At 43.5% G+C, this 21,253-nt stretch overlaps 2 protein-coding genes across 2 annotated transcripts in view; one reads left to right on the forward strand and one right to left on the reverse strand.

Annotated features, from left to right (window-relative positions):
* Nucleotides 1-21,253, reverse strand: part of LOC8050949 — a 266,420-nt gene that overhangs the window by 146,117 nt on the left and 99,050 nt on the right. The gene's annotated exons all lie outside the window — the stretch shown is intronic.
* The window catches only part of LOC115318386, a 72,048-nt gene continuing 51,343 nt past the window's right edge, over nt 549-21,253 (forward strand). The window contains exons 1-4 of the mRNA XM_029978094.2: nt 549-594; nt 4,506-4,544; nt 16,974-17,083; nt 17,409-17,480. Coding sequence (XP_029833954.2) covers nt 549-594; nt 4,506-4,544; nt 16,974-17,083; nt 17,409-17,480 — 267 coding nt within the window. The remainder of the gene's footprint in view (nt 595-4,505; nt 4,545-16,973; nt 17,084-17,408; nt 17,481-21,253) is intronic.

The following is a 21,253-nucleotide window of genomic DNA, read 5'->3' on the forward strand; positions in this document are numbered from 1 at the left end:
TAACCTAAAATTAACTGCCTCACCGAGAGGTCAAGTGCAGTCAAATTTTGCTTTGTTTTTCGCTGGACTACGTTTAGTTAGAGAGTCAGTGGTGAAACTGATTACAGTCAGGTGAATATGAATACATTCGTTACCACGCTTTGTGAATTTTTATATACGAGCACGGAGAAAACAATGCGCTGCGCCTTTAAGATTGTAACATGCGCAAAGCATCAGATGTAATTAAGCAGCCTTCGCGTTTCCTACATGTTTGTTGCCATATGCGCGACTGCTCTTATGAGCTCAAAGTGGTTAGCCGCATGAGGGCCGATGAGCTCCTTAGAATGTAGATGACGTAATATGTACATGACGTAAAACATCATCTTGCAATCTGCAATAACGGGAAGTTAGTTAGGCAAGAGGTGCATGAGCGAACACTTGAATTTCCGGAAGTCGGCGGGCAAGTACAATTGAGTTCGTTGCCTTCTGCACTGCAAGTTAAAGAAGCTCGCATGTTAAGCTAGTACATCATAAAATAAGACCTCCCTAGCGTAGTCGAGTCATTAGAAATGCATTCTGGCTACTCCACAGCATGGGGGCTACTAATTATAGCAAGTAAGTTTCTGCTTCTTTTTCGTTTCGGTGGTCTAGTACTGCACCATCAGGAATCGCTTCTCGAATTATTTTATGTAAAAATATGTCCCGCTATTATGTTGCACTTTTCTCGCACAACTTTAGCCTCTCTTGCAGGATTAGAGCCAGTTTGTAAGATACATTTTTTTAGATGTTCACGTATAGCACGTTAGATTTTATAACAGTCATGAAGTCGCGAGGATATCAAATATTCTCTTAGAGAACGTTATGGGAATGTTAATAATTTTTTAAAGAAAAACGCCAAACATGTTTTGTTTTTAAGTTTTATTTTGTTGTAACAGGTTTATTGAAGCTTCAGGAATATTAAAACAAAAAAGCGAATACAAGAGGTAGCCTTTCTTCATAAAGGGGTAGTGCAACACTGTTTGTACATTCAGTAAATACTGCTTAGAATTCACACCTTTACGTTCATAACCTACGAAACACGTTTTAGTTTTTTTTTTCTCCACGCAATAAAAGTAACAGGAAAAAAAAAGAAAGAAAAAACAAGTACCGTTAACCTTTTCACAGGCAGAAGAATTGTCATGTGATGTAGAGCCGATTATGTGATGCCATTATTTAAAATGGTCACGCGCTTCCGAGAAAAACAAGCCCGTTCTAAGAAGGCGGCCAGTGGGGCGACAGCCACCCTATGGTCCAAAAACGGACCTTCGACATCGCAGTTCGGCAGCGGCGCACTCTGAATGCGGCAATCTTGGTGCTTCCTGCACTTCACCCGAAGGTAGGAAGCACTGTCGCGATTCGTCAATCTGTTACACATTCGAGTGCACTGCTGAGAAACTCAGTATTTGCCGATTTGTGCTATTGCTGTGAAATCATGAATTGCTTAAAAGCCCGGGCAAAGAGGTCAAAGAACTTGCTAAATTTCTTGGTAATATATGCCGTGATATCAAAGCAGACATTCGGAGCTTAAATCAAAGTGTTGAATTAAAGGAGACGGTGTTAAGGAACCTAAAAATGAGTTGAAAGGACTACGTCAATGATTCAGCAGCTGTCAACCTGACACCAAAAGCTTGACATCGAGAACGCTATGCTAAAAACTAAACTCGAGGAGAGGTAAATGCATCAGCGATCAAACAATCTAGAAACCAAAGTGGCACCTTCCGTGGAAGACTCTCAAGCCGTAGTTAAAAAAAAAATGGCCCTCTTCAGGGCGAGCCCATCAGGGACTCCGACATCGACGTCTCTCAACGGTTTTCGACGTTCGAAGAGAGCCGGAAAAAAAAGCGGTCCGGTTTGTTTAATGTGCGAAGAAAAATAATTTTGGCGAAGGCACAGAAGCACAAAATAAAAACAGCGGCTCTCGGCTACGGTGGACCAAGTTCCCCAGTCCACGCAGAGAGAACTCAACAAACCTGGCCGAAACGCTGCTCGGCGCAGCAACCGCAGAAAAGCGAGTGGTAGGATGGAAGGTTGTGTGAACTAAGGGTGGACAAATCTTCACACGTAAGGATCACACCTCAGAAGTGTTAAGGATCAACAGTCAAAGTGTCATCAGGAAATTGTTCAACTATTTTTCAAGTTTACTTATATATTGTGGACATCTCTTTTTATTACATCATACAAGAAAGAATGCAGATACCACACCTAATTTTCCTCTAACAAAATGTACAAGAACTACCTGTCACCTTTTTGTCATGCATATGAACTTCCAACGTTTTAGAATAAAACAAGACAAATCTGATTCTTCTTCTTCAACCAACATCGGTTACTCTTTTACGTGATGTTAATTACTGGAACAAAGCTCTCACAGACCAGTCTCCACGGAATTTTGAAACTACAAATTCAAAAGCTTTTGCAAAGGAATAAAAAAGGGGATGTTGAGGATCCATGTATTTTAAGAACTATTTATGTTCTAAGCCCTGGAAGGCATTAAATTATTGAATACATTTGTTGAGAGTCTGGCTGCTAAGGTTGTTGTTGGGAATATTGCTACTGTGCATAGACCACCGTCTGGCAATGTTGGTGATACTTTAAAATATTTTGATAATTTGTTAAGCTTTCTGGGTTCATGTTCAACACAATTTATGATTCTCGGAGATATGCGCATTAAGACTATTGCTTACAAGAGACACGCCACAAAATTTCAAAACATTCTTAATCAGAATGCCTATAGCAATATGATAACTCTGCTTACCAGCACTAATGAAGCGAACACAACCTCGGTGATATAAGTATCACAAATATAATTACAAGCATCGCTATATCGAGAGAATTCCCGGAAGACATGAACAAATTATCCTTCTTTTGTTGATGTTTTGTTTTACAAAAAAAAAACAAAACAGGTCAGCTGAAACCTTTTTTATAGAGATATAAATGATGAACATTTCAAACTTTTGTTTGCCTTTTTAGGAAAACAATTTGGGTTCATGTATCTGCACAAGAAAACCCAAATTTTGCATTTAGTACCTTTCTTAACAAGTTGAAAAGTGGCTACACACCGCCTTCCATATAAATTCAATCAAAACCTAAACACAAAAAATAGCAAAACCTTGGGTCAGTGCGAACCTGGCAAAGCAAATCAAAGAAAGAAATGACATATATCATGCTTCCTGGCGTTTCTTTAAACCAAGCATTATTGCTGTATATGATCCATGGTGTCACGCAGCAAGTATTTGTTTGTTGCCGACGGAGGATGTTGGAATTTCATGCATGAAAATTTCCCCTAACGGGCAGATTATTCGGCTGAAATTGTCATATGTTGGTTGTGGCCAAAATTTGATAAAATACTAGCGTTCTCTGATGCGGTGAATGGACCTTTTCCACATACCGACGGCACCAGGCGGTGACTGCACGAACTAAGGGTCGAGGAAGTGACCTACCTGCGCTACCAATCAATAATGGGAGCTACGCTACCAGTTTCTTCGCTCTCTGAGCAGTGGCGCCTGCCCCGCCTGCCCAACGCGACCTTAAAAAGGGGCATCCGCGGCGTCCACCCAAACGTCGTGTTTTCCTTTCCGTCGACGCTCTTTTTTTGTGTAACACAATTATATATATGCTGCAGTTACGTGTTCTACTCACTGATATACAGCCTCCTTCCGAATTTCCTCGATTTTTTTGTTCCGACTTCCGCCGTTTGGCGTCGGGCGCTCGCGCGTGCGCAGAACGCTTCTCGGAAAAGGTCCATTTATTCGCTCCCAAAAACTCACTAATGCGGACTTAGAACACGCTAAGAAAAGCTATATTGTTTTAAAACGCAGCTCTTAGGCGCCCATTTCCGGCTTGAGCGGCGTCGGCGTCGCCGTCGGCGTAACCTTAACGCATCGGCATAACGCTTTTTTCTGACGCGTCGGTGTAACCATAACGCGTCGGCGTAATGCTTTTTCGTGACGCGTCGCTGTCGCCGTCGGCGTAGCCGTATCGCGTCGGCGTAACGCTCTATTGCGACGCGTCGGCGTAGCTGTAACGCGTCGGCGTAATGCTTTTTTGTGCCGCGTCAGCGCCGCCGTCGTCGCCGGCGTTACCGTAACGCGTCGGCTTAATATTTTTTCGTGACGCGTCGGAGTCGCCGTCGGCGTACCCGCGCGGTGCATTATGGGAAACGTGCCATAATGCACCTGGGTGACGCGCGCGTTGCATTATGGGACGTTTCCCATAATGCACCGCGCGGGAGGGAGGAGGGGGAGTGGAGGAGGAAGGGGGAGGAGGATGGAGGAGGAGGACGATGAGGGAGAAGGAAGAGAAGAGGGGGTGGGAGGCGAGGAATACGGGACGAGTCGATGAGGAGGGAGGGGGAGAGGCATAGCGTCCCCTCCGTACCCTCCGCTCCTCCTCCTCAAGAGCTGCACTCTAATTCGGCATTACAGTGAGTTATAAACGCTTTTAATTTTTTTATAGCTGTTAAATATATTTTTGTTCAATCCATTTCACAGCTGCTGCAACGTTTGGAGATGGACAGATGATTTACAAGCGTAAGTACACGAATTTTCAACAATATTGTTTTATTGTTTTTGTTTATACACAAGTTTCAGAACACCCCATCCAAAGCAACATTATATTGCTGCATTGTTATTGAAAGCCAATAATTGCGTATTCTACTCTTCGGAACCAGGAAACTATTATCCTGAAGTCGAGCATGTAAATTTTGTTCCATGTACAGATACCTATAATATATAAGATCTTAGATCCAGCACTGCTGATGGAGCTGCGAAGGGAAGAATATATTCAAAATCCGCAAGTATGAAAAAAAGGAATTGTAATATTAACGTGGCTTGACGGTGGATAATATTTTGCCAGGTCGGAAACATGAAGCCAAAAGTGAAAACCTGCAAATCAGAGTCATTGACAGGATTAGAACGGTAGCATAAGTCGTTCTGTCATTTCACCTCTTGCGTAAACTTCCTACTGTCGATAACACTTCGGCATCTTGTTGAATTCGGGCCTGCACGTGGAGTCAAAGCACGACGGAAGGCAACAGGCACTTGCGCCAGGACCGAAATTGAGAAGAGGCGTGCTGCCGTTTTCATACTGTCTGTGACAAAAGTCGTGCTTAGGGCCACTAAACAAGCTGCTCCTCAGGGTGGCGTCACTTGAGCCATCCAGGTGCATACAATCATCGTCTCCAGTTATTAGAAGCTTTGTCTGAAATCGCGCGAAACGGTTTAACGTTCTGAGAAAGTGATAACACAGTAATAAACAAAGCAAAACAACAGCGCTTTATCTCCCTGACACGGAATATGAAGGTCAAGAAGTAACTCATTGAAACCGCAGCGATTGCCAATTGCGCACGCTCTGCACGAAGCACTAGAATAACGGCACTCGCAAAAACAAAGAAGAGGAATGGTGGGCCGACACTTCAGCCGTTGTTTATATAGTGAATCCAGTCATGTTCATTTTTTCACGAGCTAAGCAAGTATATCAGTTGAAATTAAGTTCCGCGACTTTTCTCAATCCCTTTGCTTAGGATGAAGTATGGAAGTCAAATAACTAGGGATGGCCGCAAACCACCCTAGGTCCGAATTCGAAAGGTTTCGATGTTTTCGAACCGAACTGATGTTCGATTTCGAAAAGTTTCGATATTTTCGACCGTAGGGAGGTTCGAATTCGAAAAATTTGCAACTTTCCAAAATCATGGGGTTTCGAATTCGAAAAGTTCGAAGTTTTCACGGTTTTTAAAAGTTCGGGTTCGATTATTTCGAATATTTGTTTACTTGAGGTTCGATAAATTCGAATATTTCGAACTTCCCTAATTTGAAATTCGAGAGATTCGATTGTTTCGAACTCCTTTAAATCTAAAATTAAAAAAATTATAAGGTTTCAAATTTTTAAAGACATAAAGGTCAATAAATTCGAAGATTTTAAAATTCTTTCTACATAAAGTTCGAAAAGTTCGAAGGTTTCAATTCTTTTTTAATGCTAAATTCAAAAAAAAAAAAAAAAAACTTCGAAGGTTTCTGATTTCTTTGAAGTCCAAGTGCGCAAAGTTCGAAGTCCGGTATTCATGTTCCGCCACACTTTCAGTTTCAAATAACGTTTTCACGCCTCACTGGTTTTCACGAAATCAGGTTTAGAAAAGTTCGGGTGTGATATTTAGACTGCGCGAAGTTGGTCATGCAATTAAATGAGATGACGAGTGCCTCGGATGTGCCAGTGCAGTGACGTGTGACAATAGATCAGTAATTGTGACCGCCAGCCCGGGGTGGTCATTAACGTGCATTGCGAAGTAGTGATCCTACGAACGCACTTTCTAACGACACTCATCTAGTTCGAAACGGCCAGGGGCAGGCAGGTGGTTGAGGTTCAGAAAAACCTTGAAGTGATCTGGCAAACTGCCCCCCTACCCCCTTGCACGCTGGTAGTAATCCGATCGAACGCCGCCCGAGGGACGCTGGCATATAGTAAGTTTAGTTTGTACATGATGCAAAATCCTGAGACTGGGAATGAAATTTGAAAGAAAAACTGTAAGAAGACAGAAAAAAGGGGACAGGACAACGTCTGAAACTCAACTCAGCTGAAAACCCAGCTCAGGACAACGCCTCAAACTCAACTCAGCTGAGTTTGAGACGTTGTCCTGTCCCCTTTTTTCTTTCTTCTTACACTATTTCTTGCGAATTTCATTCCCAGTCTCGGGATTTTGCATCATGTCAACATACAGCAGCTCGCCTGCACCTTGACAATTTTTTTTTGTTTGTAATTGCTTTGGAGGTTTATTTTCTGTGGCGGAAGAAACGCCGAGCAAAAAGCACAGAAGCTGACGCAACTTGAGGCCGAGGAGCGTTCTACCATACCAGTGGCGTCGGAAGAGGAAACACGGGGGGGGGGGGGGGAGCTCCAGTCTCTCCCCCCCCCCCCCCCTCCCAGATATTTCGGACTCTTAAAGGGATACTTCAACGAAATTTGAAATATTCCCATCGTGTTCAAAAATAGGTTGAATATGATCCACAATATCTGTAAATGACAATCGCACGTTTGTATTTAGTGCCTGGTGGCTGTATTTTTCGTTATAAACGGCTCACTCTGGTAAGCGCTCGGAGAAGGCCCAGCGCGATCGTGACGTAGGTCGTCTCAGGACGAGCGAAGCTACGGCGAGGCTGACGTCGAGAGGATGGCCTAGTCGTTCCAGCCACCGAAGCTGCTGCCTTTGTATGAATTTTGAGTGACGGGTTAATCTTCTATAATCTTGTAGGGGGACAATAGCGACTTCTGCGACATACAAAAGGGATTCTCGGAAAAAGGGGAGTTCCTCTTTCCCCCCTTCTCTCGTCGTGGCCGGAGGCGAGAGAACCTCCGTCACTAGCTTTCAAGGTTCCTAGACGGGCATTACGAACGAGGCGTTAGCGACATCCACCAGGTGCTCTTTGTTAATCGTTTAATTCGTTTTCAAATTCCTTTTTGTGACTTTTTAACAATATATTGGTGTGTTCGATGTGATACTGCTCCTTTGAACACATATAGACCAAAAAATGAGCGCCGAAATTTTGTTGTAGTATCCCTTTAAAGAAAACAATACGGGGAAAGAGGGCATGGTCCAGCTTATTTTAATCTGAAATTATTTATGCGTATGTATAGCTACTGTTGCTCTTTACTGCATAAAATATCGCGTAGATGGTCATTGTTAAGGCCGGTTCTCCCATGCAGCGAAGCGCTGATGTAACGCTGCTCACACGCCGTCAGGTACTTATCGTATGCCATGAGCAATAGTTTGACGGGGCGATACAAAGCTGGTGAACGCTCCCGTCGGCACGTCCTTGGCACGATGTCAGCGCTATGCTTGTAGCGCTCCGCTGCATGCGTGAATAGGCCTTTAGAAACTCGTTGTCAGGAGGCACTACTCGTCACATGCTCGGTGGCTCGAAAGTTCAAAGCTATGTCTTTTTGACCTAAATAACTGTGCCATTGGTAAAAAAACAATCAATAAATAAACATAACGATAAATGCAAAAATAAGAAGCTGGAGAAAAAAAAAACTATCAAGAACCCGCCGGAAGTGTTGTATTCCTGCATATTCAGAGGCCCAGAATCCCCAGAACTATGAAACAAGTTTCTCCTACCAAAATGTGTACAGGCGAAAAGAAACACGTCCCAAGAACGTAAAATGAGAAAACAAAAATATTTTTTTATGACACGCTGAACTTGAACAATTTTATAAATCTTCATCTCCATGAGTTAATTTATTCCTCAACGTGAAAAAACAATAAATACATTATTTTGTATTCTGCAGATGGTAATGATGTGTACTGTCTCTGGTGTTAATTTAAATGCGATACCGAAACAATGTAGGCGAAAAAAATTACCAAGTTTAGGGCATAATTGTCCGTAGGTACATGTTTGGATATTTATTCGAAACTCGTCTTGAACAACAATAATCGTATCTTAAGACGACACTCACCTAGGTTATATATAGATAATTCTTAAAATGTTTAACATCTCTACCATAAATAACTTCGGCTATAGCGCGCTTCAAATATGGCACAAACGACAATTGTCAAAAACCCGTCGTCCTTCCTCGCTCCTTCGGGAATCTATTTTTCTAAAACCAAGCATGCCAGATGATTGAAACAAACGGCATTGTCTTTCGCAAGGAATGCGGCACCCCATGTAAAATTGCGAAAAAAAAAATTACGAATGTACCTCACTGCTTGAATCCAAACGAAACCGCCCGCCGGTCTTTCGAAGTTCGACGACTTGGAACTTTTGCCCTATAAGTTCGAAGTTCGTAGAACTTTTGTTTTTTCAGGAATCGAGAGTTCGACAATTTTCGAATTCTTTAGGTTAATAAGTCGAAAGTTCGAAAATTATAGAATTTTTTAGCGTAGGAAGTTCGAAAGTTCGAAAAGCTTCGCACTTTTTAGTGCAAGAAGTTCGAAAGTTCGAAACTCATCAGATTTTTTAGTCTATCAAGTTCAAAAGTTCGACAAGCATCGAATTTTGCAGCGTAATGAGTTCGAAAATTCGAAACGCGTCGCACTTCTTAGTTTAATAAGTTCGAAAATTCGACTTCCGTCGAATTTCTCGATCTGGAAAGTTCGAAAATTCGAAATATTCGAACCTTTCGAACCGCTTGATTCGATAATCGAAACTTCGATTCAAAAAACGTTCGCGGCGTCCCTACAAATAACTCTAAATGAAAGGTTATTTAAAAGATAACTATACTCTTTTTACCACAAGAGCCTGTGTGTATAATTTCCTATTTTCTGAAGAGCATTAATACTTCCTCCTTTTATGTAGTGAATTAAGCTTCTTGCATGTACATTTAATCTAAGCTAATTAAAGATTTTCTCAAAACGTGCACGTTTTTTTTTTTGTCAATCAAAGACCTAATTTGCACACAGTATACACTGCACCCAATTCTTAATTTTCTTTAGGCAACAACGATTATGCTTTCCGAACATTTCCCTAGCACTACCGGAAGAGAATAGATATAAAATAATTAATTGTAAACAACGTGTCGCTCAGACAAGCGACACCTACCTCTTTAGTGACTTTCTCCCTGACATGTTTTTGTAATTCTTTTTATTTATTTATTGATTTACTTTCATTCGTGTCTACATTGACGTATAGGTAAACAGACCCGGCAGGGAACGTGTAACGCACCCCCTACCAAACACATTTCCTGAAACCAATGCAGTTAACAATTACAAGCCCCTTACACGCATCGCCGAAATCTTCTCCACCCACCTACTACCTCTCCTCTTTAAGTCCTTTGTTCCCCGTCCGTGCGAGTCTTTCCTCCGTCATGGGAGAATAACATTTCCGCACGGGCACTTTCCCTTTTCCGTAATTTACAATGCAACAACACCAACAGCGTCCCCAACATATATAGACCTTTTTTGATCTCGAATCCCATTATTTTTTAATCTTCAAACGAGTGATCGAAAACCAGGTTTGGACAGAAATACTCAAAAATGCACTTGAAAATACAAATACTGGGGTACATGAAAATAGTAGCTGAAATACAGAAAAATCGGAAATACATTTTAAAAATCGGCAAATGTTTTTTTGGAAACACAAATACAGGAATACATCTTAATGAGGGCAGAAATACAAATACTAAAATACTAACACTGCAATACATTTTTCAAATTTCTTTGAGACGCCAACTGAAATGAAGCTTGAAATCAGAAGTGGAAGTTTTTTTTATTCCGAAAGTACTTTCCCGCTGTCTTGGAACTTCACCTTGAAGGTATTGGCTCCGGACGAAGAAGAGTTTTCAATGGGCTGAAAAAACGTTCCGTCAAGAATTGACCGCGGTCGCTTCTTTGACATGCTGTCCATCTTACGAGTGATGCGAGAAGACTTCGATCTCTAAATAAATTCCTCGTCACCCTAAATGACATCAAAACGTCACCAGGCTCCTGTCCTATAAGGGCGCCCCAGCCAACAGTGATCACATGACGTCAAGGTGCAATGAACTGGTATTCTTGTATCTGTAGGTGTGGCCTCGAACACGAAACTTTACCCGCGCTGCTGTATGAAAGGACAATACGTAATTTCGACGTAGGTGGCCTCGTTGAAGATCGTGCAGGCAATTGCATTTGGAATTTTTGACAATAGTGGACCACCTGAAGCACCCTGAAACACATGTCTTCTGTTACGGTTGAAAAAAAACGATACGGTGACATCGCTGTTGTGACGGTCCCTCCTGCCGACCCGCCGATGCTATGACGCATGGATGGCAGTCCTCAGCTTCCCCTAGCGTCATCGAAAAAGAGACCCTCGGGGATTGCGACCTGAGATTGCCGGCACAGGTGCGAGGTCCCTGAAGAACACCACGTTCGAGACGAATCGCAGGTTTACAAACTGTGGGTCGGCACGATGAGGCCACGTCTTGCCTCCTTCCTGGGTATCGAACCAGCAGAGCAGCGGGTCACTTTCACGTCGACTGATGACGTACCCTTGAGCCGAGCAATATTACGGGCGCAGACGCAGTTTGATATGTGTTGAACATCACTGCGTGAGTCATCCTACTATTTCAAGTCAAAATACCGCCAGGCTCGTGCTGCAACGACTGTGACTCAGCTTTGCGGGCTCGGTGTACTGTGCACGCTAAGGCAAGAGAAACGGTTAACAGCGGGCATTTGATGCCAGCAAACAATGACTCGTGAAATCTCCCTAGGGACCCGCGGCAAAAGATGCTCAGACTCAACTCTTGGAACGCTACCTGCTTCGAGTCCCCGAGAAGGCAACACTTCCCAGAAAATAAACAAAGTTCGGAGAATCGGAAGGACCCTTGGTCAGCATAGTAACAATGCCCCAGCATCTCCTTGACCTTGGTGCCCTCAGAAGCTAAAAAAAGGCGTTCGGACTTTTGTATTTCGGAAAGCAGGGGGGGGGGGGGGGGGGGGCCTATTTCTCAAGAAATGTAACGAAATACATTTCATCCTGATTGTATCGCGATACAAAGAAACATTCAAAATGCATTGCGATACAGGAATATAGGTACTGGTTAAAAAAGGTATTGCGATACAGAAATACAGATACGAAATCTATTTCTGAAATATTATCGCGATACATTTGTATCGCGATACTGCCCAACTCTGTCGAAAACCAATATTTTGGTTTCATTTCTGTTTAATTGTTTTTGCGAAAAGTTCTTTTTCGCACGTGTATTAGACTACAATAGCCTTATATTCAGCTTTTCATTAGTATGCACTATAGAGTCAATAAGACCAAATCTTTTCTGTTACCAGGTATGGCTGATCTGTAGATATCTGACTGCTTATGCATAAATGCGCCAGTTATAGATTAACGAGAATTGTTAAGTATAAACGCGAAGGTTTCGCTGTTTTCGGGTGGCATTGCGCATGCCTTCCCCAGCAGCACAAGAATATTAGGCGAGTATCTACACAATATTGTTGGCAAATACTCCGAATATACGGTTCTTCCCATCCACACGATGTCTAGCCAATATTGTTTCAAAAGTGAGGCAGTACCCGCACAATATCACAGCAGTACTGCCAGCGTCGCCTGAGTAACCGCCGGACATCGCGTATACCTATAGAGCACTAACAGCATCGGCTGAGCATCCGCCGGACATCACGTGCAACAGAGTACCGTGAGTGTCGTCTGTGAACCCGCCGGACACCACCCGTGCATCCATAGAGTACTTAGAGAGTCGCCCGAGTATCCGCCGGACATTGCGTATGTCAGTCGAGTACTAGCAGTGCTGTCAAAGCACCAGCCGGATATCGCACTCATATCCATTGAGTACTTGGAGCGTCGGCCCTCGATGCCGCCCAATTCATGTGCTACAAATTTTTTAGAGCGCACCTCTTAGGCGCCCATTTCCGGCTTGAGCGTCGTCGCCGTCGGCGTAACCGCGGCGACGTTTCAGCATGGTGACGTTTCGGCACCGTGCTGAAACGTCCTCGTGACCCCCTCAGGGGGGTCACGTAACCCTCCTGAGGGAGGTCCTGAGGGGGGTCACCTGACCTTAGGGGGTCACGTGACCCCCCTCGGGGTTCTCTCAGGACCTTTTCAGGGGGTCCTGAGGGAGGTCACGTGACCCCCTTTGAGAGGGTCCTGAGGCGGGTCACGTGACCTCAGGGGGTGTATTGAGGGGGGTCACGTGACCCCCGTGAGGTCATGAGGGTCACGCGACGTCACGAGGGTCACGTGACTTTACGGGCACGCCGGTGGCGACACCAACGCCGCTCCGAGGGAGGAGTAGCAGGCAGGATGAGGAGGTGAGGAGGAGGGATATACCCTCCCCTCAGTACCCTTCCCTCCTCCTCCTTAAGAGCTGCGCTCTAATACGGCGTTACAGGGAGTTGTAAACGGCTTTCATTTTTTTTTGATGACCACTTAAGCAGTAAATAATATTCCCAGCATGCTGATCTTTTTTTTTAAATGTTATACCTCTGAGAGTATTTTGAGCGGCTCAGGGGGTGAATTTTTTAGTTAAAAGTAAACGCTCCTTCCGTAATTATTTCAAAGCCAATATATCAAGTCGCTCCACTGCGGTTCTAAGCCATGTTTTTGCTTCCCCGCACGGCACGTCGTATCCAATATTTCTATAGTTGTATTTGTTTTTCTATTTGTGCAGTTAGCGGGCGGCTGCAGTTGTTGTCTTGAATTAACCTTTGTAAAGGGGGTATGCAGTCAGGTGGAAGCGAAACTTCATGGGCAGAAAAGTCGCTTTTCGATCAACTTGAATTCAGTCGAAGCCGCGGCTTGCGGCAGATGTTAAGTGCATGGAGCTACGCCGTGGTGAGCTCGGAAACGTCTAGCGCTCATCCAGCACGCCACGTGGAGCCCAGTATCTCCGGAATTGTAGTATATTTAAAAAAAAATAAACCCACTCAAGCTATACTCTTAGCAGGGTAACCTTTAGTAGAGCGTGCGTTTTAGCGAATGTGTACCTTTGAATATAGGAGCTACTATGCAACCACCAACACGGTACACTCTACTCAATGATCACGTGACAGCTCCTACCTACCTAAAGGTTAAAGTAACATCTGACATATACACATGTTTTTGTTTAAGTTTAAAGCTGTGGTCGACCTTTGCGTCGGGGTTTTTTTTTAATTATTTACAGTTGTTTTTAGAAAAGGCGGTAATAGCTAGTGGATACCGTCTTCACCGTATTTTCATGTGGTAGGTGGATATTATATGAGAGGGTATAAGTCACATTATGTTCACTAATTAACCAAAGTTTGATCATTTACCTTTAAATTAATGTCCTTATTAATCAAGTTGCCTTTGCTGTTATAACGGGAGTAATGGCGACCACCTATCCCAATCGAGGCAATTCCGGAAAGATAACCATTTTTGAGATATCCATGGTTAAACTTTTGCCTTCGCTCTATTAAAGATCGCAAGCTGATTACAGTCCGTAGGAAAGTGACGTAGTTACATCTGTCTCTCCGTCAATATCATTTAAGTTTGAGGAGGCCCGATACAACTGCGTCAGGCTTCTAGGGACCATCAGGCGCGCCTTTCTGCGTGCGGTTATGTATCACGCAAAGCAAACTTTTACACGGCAAATATCTTAAAGGTTGTCATTTCTCTTTTGCGAAATGTCTAAATTGTGTCCGGCTGTAATAATTGGTCCTGTTAGACTGCACTTGCGACATGGCCAATTGGCCGATTATTTCGAAAATTAATCAACACATTTGAATTAATCAGTCAACAAATTCTGACATTTATCTTCTCATCCAATGCCCGCCGAGCACCAAAAAAATACGGCAAATACTGCATTCATGTAACAATACCTTATTTTCTTGAAAACACTGTAAAGAAAAAAAAAACGTAATGCCTATATAGTATTTATTTCTGTATACTTTCCAACAAGACATCTTCGTTAATTTGAGACACTTCTTGAATAAAACTTCTAGTAACAAAATGAAGCAGGAAGCACGTCCCTCACCCTAAAATCAGTCCTTATTTAAGCTTGACTATAGTCAATAATATTGTGACCATTGCCTTTTTGGCGGTTAGATCGGCTCGCTGATTGGCGACTCTGGGCGTCCTACATAAAACTATGCGCTTGGGCAGCTTAAATAATGCAGTAAATGTGGAGAACTATTCTCTTTATCTTCAAAACCTTAAAGTAATTACAACAAAATATTAAACGCTCTGTGCACGACGATGTTCCAAAATGAATGAACTTTTTTTATGCAAGGTAATGTTCGACATAGGTCACACACGTCTTCATTGTCCCAGCTTAACTTACAATGCTTTCAGTGCTCCGTTCATTATCCCTCAGGGTGCAGTGTCATTGGGCATGCAGAAGCAGTTTTTGGAACATTATGAACCGCTCCGCAAGTGCGAGAGGGTAGTGAATGTTCTTAATGTTATAGATGGCAAGTCACGTCACGAGAGCTTTCTCAAGTGTGCACGGATCACTCAGTGGAACAAGTTCTCCTGGTTTTCCGCCGTAAATCACAATAGTCTCAGCTGTTGCGTATCTGTGAGGGGCAAAGTTAGTTTATCTGGCACCTCTGCCTGCGGAATAAACAGACAAAAAAGAAATCAACTCAACAGCTTGGGGAATTTTTTTATATCGTTGGTGTGCTGAACATTTATCAATATTGGTCTGAGAATATCGGTATTCTGTCCCTCGTTAAAAGTACTACAAGTGGACATTGTCTGCTTGTATGTAATAAGTACTTCAATCTCACTTTTTTGCCGACTTAAGGCATTCTATTGTTATTTACAAAAATCATATATATTAGAACTATTATACTTATTATCAGAAATCTCACACAAGACAATGCACAAAAGTGAGTTTTGAAACATTCCGTACGTGATTGATCAAGGGGTACTTCGCCCCAGCTGGCTGCAGGTGTCGCCTAATGTCAGGAAAGGTACAGCGTTTCTAGTACATGTTCAAAAAGATGTTAACTACATTGATCGCGACGTCCACGAGGGCAAACATTTGCCCTTGGAACCTCAACTCGGACTCAAAAGCAAGCTGTATACAAATAACATTCGGTATCGAGGTTTGAACTAAAGTTTTGATGCAGATTCGATTCTGGGCCGAGTATAACATATTTCTCACTAGCCCAACGTCAAGCATACCTTGTGAAGATTTGGCGTCATAAAGTAATCCAGATGAAACAGCAGCGACGACGAGTTCCAATTCAAAATCATGCACGACAGACGCGCGCAGTCACAACCGCGATCCCTGCAAGACCAAAGTGTCACCCACTTGGGGGCGAAGGCTGTGATGGCGCCGAGGAGTCTGGTCGCGTGAGCTTACGTCTCGATATTTTCAGAATTCATTGAACTAGAAAACTTGGGTTCACTCTCCCTCTAGTTATGCCTCCTCTCTTGCTCGTATCGTCTCGTCAATCCCGGTCTCCCTTTTCAAGTTCTCTTTTTGGGAGGAAACAAAAGAAACAGTCGAGTCAATCGTGTAGAGATTACCTGGTTTGTGTACAATATACATAAAGATTGCGTCGACGCAATATAACAGATATTCCGTGGACATTGGCAGTGTCAAAATGGTACCGGCTTTCTTTAAATGTCATTTTCGAATTGTTCGAAAATGTCTACTATGCGGAGTTATTGCTAATTCAGCAACGATATTCAGGGGAAAAACCCGGTTCGTGTACCATATACATCATGGTTGCATCGCCACAATATAAAAGACATTCCGTCGACATTGGCAGTATCAAAACGGTACCGGCACAACTTTTCCGATACAACGTAAATATTGGCAGTACTGGCACGACTTTCCCGAAACGAGGCGAATATTGCCACTATATTCTCTGCTGCCTGGGTTGTGTTATGATCAGAAGGGCATTCGTAAAGGCTAACCTTGCCAGGATACAGTGAAAAACAGCTGGAAGAGGAACTGGAAGTTGAACGGCGGCTAGGTGCATTTATCTTTATCATGGCCTACACAGACTTTTTTGCCAAAATTGTTTGCCGAATCTTTAAAAACAAATTAGGCTAAATAGCGTATAAATAAAATCAGAGAAGCACACTGAGATTTTTTTATGTTGGTTCCTTGTTGGTTGTTCATTTTTCCGTGTTTGCCGATGCATTTTTAACGCGATTTAATATTAATGCTCATACTTGTTGCACAACACAAATATTTTATTAAAATAAGGTTGTATATATTCGCCTAAATATGACGCGATATAGAGCGTGCAGCAATAAAGCACACTCATAAATAAACGCTAATGAGTAAAATCAGTCTTACTTTATAAAACACCGAAGTCCCAGTCCAATTTGTTAGTTCAAACACGTACATAACATAGTCCAAGCGTTTTAATAAAAATAAAATATGATGTTCTAGTGCAGCACATCATCTTTCAACTTTGGATAAAAGCTTAGATGTACTGTAATTTGTTTCGCCACTGAATAGGCTAGGCTCGGGTACTTTTGTGAGCTATAAAAACGCGAATAAGGGCGAGTATCATAATACTACACCTCTTTCTTTGTTTCATTTAGCGAATCTAATGCAAATTGGCGTCCACATTACGTACAACCACGAAATTCAGGAGATATTTAAGAACGAAAGCCGCGATCCTAACTACTACTTCACCGTGCTTCTTAATGCGGTAAGTACCGGTTTAATGCAATACTTTAGAGGCCAGTCATTAGACATTACACAAGTTTTGTCTTCCAAAATGATGTCACTTGAAAGGTTACCTCATGATTTTTTTTTATTATTTGGGATTATGTTTTGTTTTATTAGGTGATGTTTTTGTTTGGTTAGCCTTTTAATATATGTCGGTCAAGGATAACTTGCTAGCAGCGGCCTGAAATTGGGGTTTCTATTAACATGAGGGTTATATTTACGTTATGTTAAAAAGTTTCCTTTCAAGAGGTCTGCCTGCACACGTGGTGATCTTGCGAATTACTCAACACTTCTTTTGTTTTAAGGTGGAGACCCGACTGGCAACCATTCCAGATGTGACTATTGAGTTGACCTTGGTTGGAACTAATGTTATCAATGTAAGTTTTCAATCAACCATGATGCTAGAGTTTAAAATAAACCTTATGCGGACAAACTGCTCGGCGATACACTCAGAACAAAGAAAACCAATCATTGGACTTTCTGCAGTCAACTAAGCCAATAAGAAAATAAGAGCGAGCGATAGCATGGCCCTGAGGTTATGACGTCTCAATAGCAAAAGGACCCCGCCCCTTTTGTCACTCAGGCTGCATGGCCGATGGATGCTGCCTTCTCGTCACATTGGTTGAACTTGCCCATGGAGGCATGTGCAGCCTCTCAGGCTTTTTACAGCATAACCAAGACGGCACTGGTACACGATATTTGTTAAAAAAACACACGAAAGGCAACGCAAAGCTTGTTTCTAAGAAAATTTGCTTTTTTTGCTAGGCAAAAGTTACAATGCAGGGCAATCAATCCTCAGAGCTTAACAATAGTGAAACGCCAGTCAGGTTAGAACCCAAACAATAAGTTATCAAATAACGTGATCAAACGCAAAATAGTGCAGCACTGAATTAGAGGCGCTCCTTCCTTGATTTTGTTGCATCAAGATTGAATAGTACAAACGCGCATAAAGCATGCATTTGGCACGGCCACTCGATTACGACTCCCCTTGGGAGCGGCCTCCCGTATGCCTCACTCCGCCGGTGAGAGCGATAGTTCTACTTTACCCCGCAGCGCCAGCCGTGGCGCTCGTTATCGGTGAGAGATAGAGTTCCTTTCGGGGGAGCATATCGAGGAACTCTATACTTCGTTTCACGTTAGTATGTACTTGCTAGCCGCGCGTGCTAAAAGCGCGAGATAGTTGCTTCGAAGGAAGTCTTGGCGGCTGCATGAGCGCTCGTGCAGCGAGTGCTCTAGTCAAGGCAGTAAAGCCTAGCCGGTCGCGCTAGCACAGCGTTCGCGGTCATTCCATGCTAAGGTAAGACGAAATATAGTGAGAGAGGAGTAGTATGCCCGGCCCGGCCCGGTGTGGCTATTTAGATTTTTTTTTCGTGAAGCTGCAAGTCTCAATTGAAACGAGTGCCAGATTGCATGAATGATGGGACAAATCTTTGTAGAATAAAAGCGCATGATTCTTTCTGCGAAAAGCTCACTCAGCCGGAGACTGCGCGTTAAAGCTTTATTCTGCTGGCAGTATGAAAGAATTTTCGTTTTCTTGTTCCGTAACTGTTGCCCCGTTTCTATTACCACTGTAATATAGGAGTTATAGTTGGATATAGCTAGGCCGTATAATTTCCGGCTTTAACCGACGCTCGAGCACGCGTGAGCTGTGCCATTTATTCATCTGTGAAGGACAATATAAAAGAGGATTCCGCGTGCGTAACTTCAGCAATATAAACTTCATTGTTCCCAAAAAACAGACCAAGGGAGCCACATAGTTCACAAGCGGAGTACCTTTCGGGAAAGGCTTTCGCGAAAGCCTCAATATATTCTCTAGTGGGCTGTTTAGGTCACCAGCCCAGTTTGCCATAAAAGATCTGAAGAGTTTTTTGAGGAAGAGCTCGCAAAGCTCTTCGCTGTGGTAGGGGTCTCGACAGTTAACACACCACATCAGCGGGCAGTCCATAAGGTGTGGAAGCACAGCGCTCGAGAGGACCTTGCAAATCCTTCCACAACCACGAATCTCTGCCGACTGTAGAGCCCTCTCGACAAAGGTGCAGACGAGCTTCCACAGCCAGACAGCTTTAGGTCGTGGATAGCTGAGTCCTCCTTGGTCAAGGCTAAACATGGACTGATATGCTCCGTCATGTGATGCATTTCCCTTAAGTTGCTCTTGCATTCACGTCACCTGCAAAGTTGAGCGGGTTCTACACATTAGCCTTCCTTGTTTTCACTGAGAAATTCTTATTGCTTTGCTAGGTTGAATGTTTCAGCTAATTACTTTGAAATTACGACAATTTCTATAAATAAAAATGGTCACCTTTTGTTCGCAAACGAAGGCCAAGTAGCCAGCCATGTAAGTCAGCGGTGCGAACTCAAGTTCGGAAGAGACTTCATTGTATTTCATCAACTGCAGGATTTCGCGTTTCACGAGTGGAGTTGGCACATTTCATGGCCGTCTGGCACTCAGAACTAGAACGCGCATTTACAATTCCGGCACCTTCCAAAATGCCAACACAACCACACACGCGAGCGCAGAGTGACACGATATTTTCGCCGAGCACAGCAGTGAATAGGTGGGGGGAAAACGAGTTTTGCTGCTTTCTGCAACCGCGGCAGCGCCTCGGTATCGGCGAAGCCAATGACAGGCAGATATTTTATCTGGGTAGCGGAGCAAGAGCGCGTTGGGCGCCTTCTCTATGCTCCGTTTCACCCTATGTTGTACCGCAGCAAAGGATGGAAGCGCGAGCTCATAGCGTTGACAGCTGCCCTTACTGCACGAGAGCTTGTGCCACCGAGATCTTCCCCAGAGCAAGGAGCTCGCGCTTACAGCCTTTCCTGCGGTACAACATGTATAGCTTTCAGCTCAAAGGGCCGCTCACCGATGTGCAGTGCCCCCACGGAAAATGGGAGAAGTTCTCCTCTCACGCGCGCTCTTTTGTTTTCGGAAAGACATCGGCAGGCCGCACCAACAGGGGGGATCGAGTGGCCGTGCATTTGGCGTCAAAAATGATGTTTTGTCCAGAGAGGCAACGATCCCTTGATGTATTATTGTGATGAAGTGAAGCAGACAGACTACATCGAAGTAATGTTTTTTTCTTTGCACCCCTCTCCAAATGAAGGTATAAAAACAAATAGCTTGTACTTAAATCTAAAATTGAATTTGAAAAGAAATAGTGATGGCCTCATTCGCTCAACCAGACCTGTACGTATCTCAGAGAAAAGTCGAGTATCCTTAATATAAACCCCGTTTTACGTAAACCTCGCTATATAGACAAGATCTATTAGTTTGTATACAATTTTTCCCCCTGTAATATACCTCCTCACCGGACTGTGATGAGCCAAATTGAAATAATCTGGGTATCTAAATGCATTTTGTCGTGCTATCTCGGACACGGGTTTTCTGAACAAGGATCCCAAATACAAATAAAATATTATTACACTCCCGAGCTTCACCTTTGTTTGATGTTTTATTACTCGTCTTGAGAAAGTAATCAGCCATCGGCACAAAAATGTAGTTTAATTCCTCTGAGGTTTCAAGCCATATTGGGCATTTGCTTTTTCTCTTTCCGTTTTGTCAACGCTGGTGGAAGTCCAGTGTTTTTTTTTTTTTTTAATATTGCCTAACGGTTATCGCGCTTCCCTCCCACGCGAAGGGCCAGGGTTCGATTCCTGGGAGCGACGTGTCTTTTGTTTATCCCTGCATTGTAGTGTTCTGGAATAATCGGCGTGGAAAGTTCGACGCGTAGAACATTCGCACCTCGAACAAGCACCAGGATTCTCGAATTTGCCAGAACACTACAATGCAGGGATAAACAAAAGACACGTCGCTCCCAGGAATCGAACCCTGGCCCTTCGCGTGGGAGGCAAGCGCGATAACCGTTAGGCTACGGCCGCGCTGCCTACTTGGCGCGCGACAACCCCGCACCTCCACCAAAATGTCACGGGTGGTGACCAAAAATAACGAATAAACAGGAAGAAATAAACGTTTAATGTGGCGAACTTGTGCCAAAAATATAAGAGTACAAAAGGATAATAATAGAGCGTCGCGGGCGTCGAAGTCGGCGTGGCAGCAGAGTTGAACGCTGGGGCGAGACTGAATGTGGCTCGCCACGCGGAGCCCCTTTATGTACATGCGTGGGCTTCTGGAATAATCGGCGTGGAAAGTTCG

This window comes from Ixodes scapularis, unplaced genomic scaffold (assembly GCF_016920785.2).
Source record: "Ixodes scapularis isolate PalLabHiFi unplaced genomic scaffold, ASM1692078v2 PGA_scaffold1__304_contigs__length_218370807, whole genome shotgun sequence".
Classification (NCBI taxonomy): domain Eukaryota; kingdom Metazoa; phylum Arthropoda; class Arachnida; order Ixodida; family Ixodidae; genus Ixodes; species Ixodes scapularis.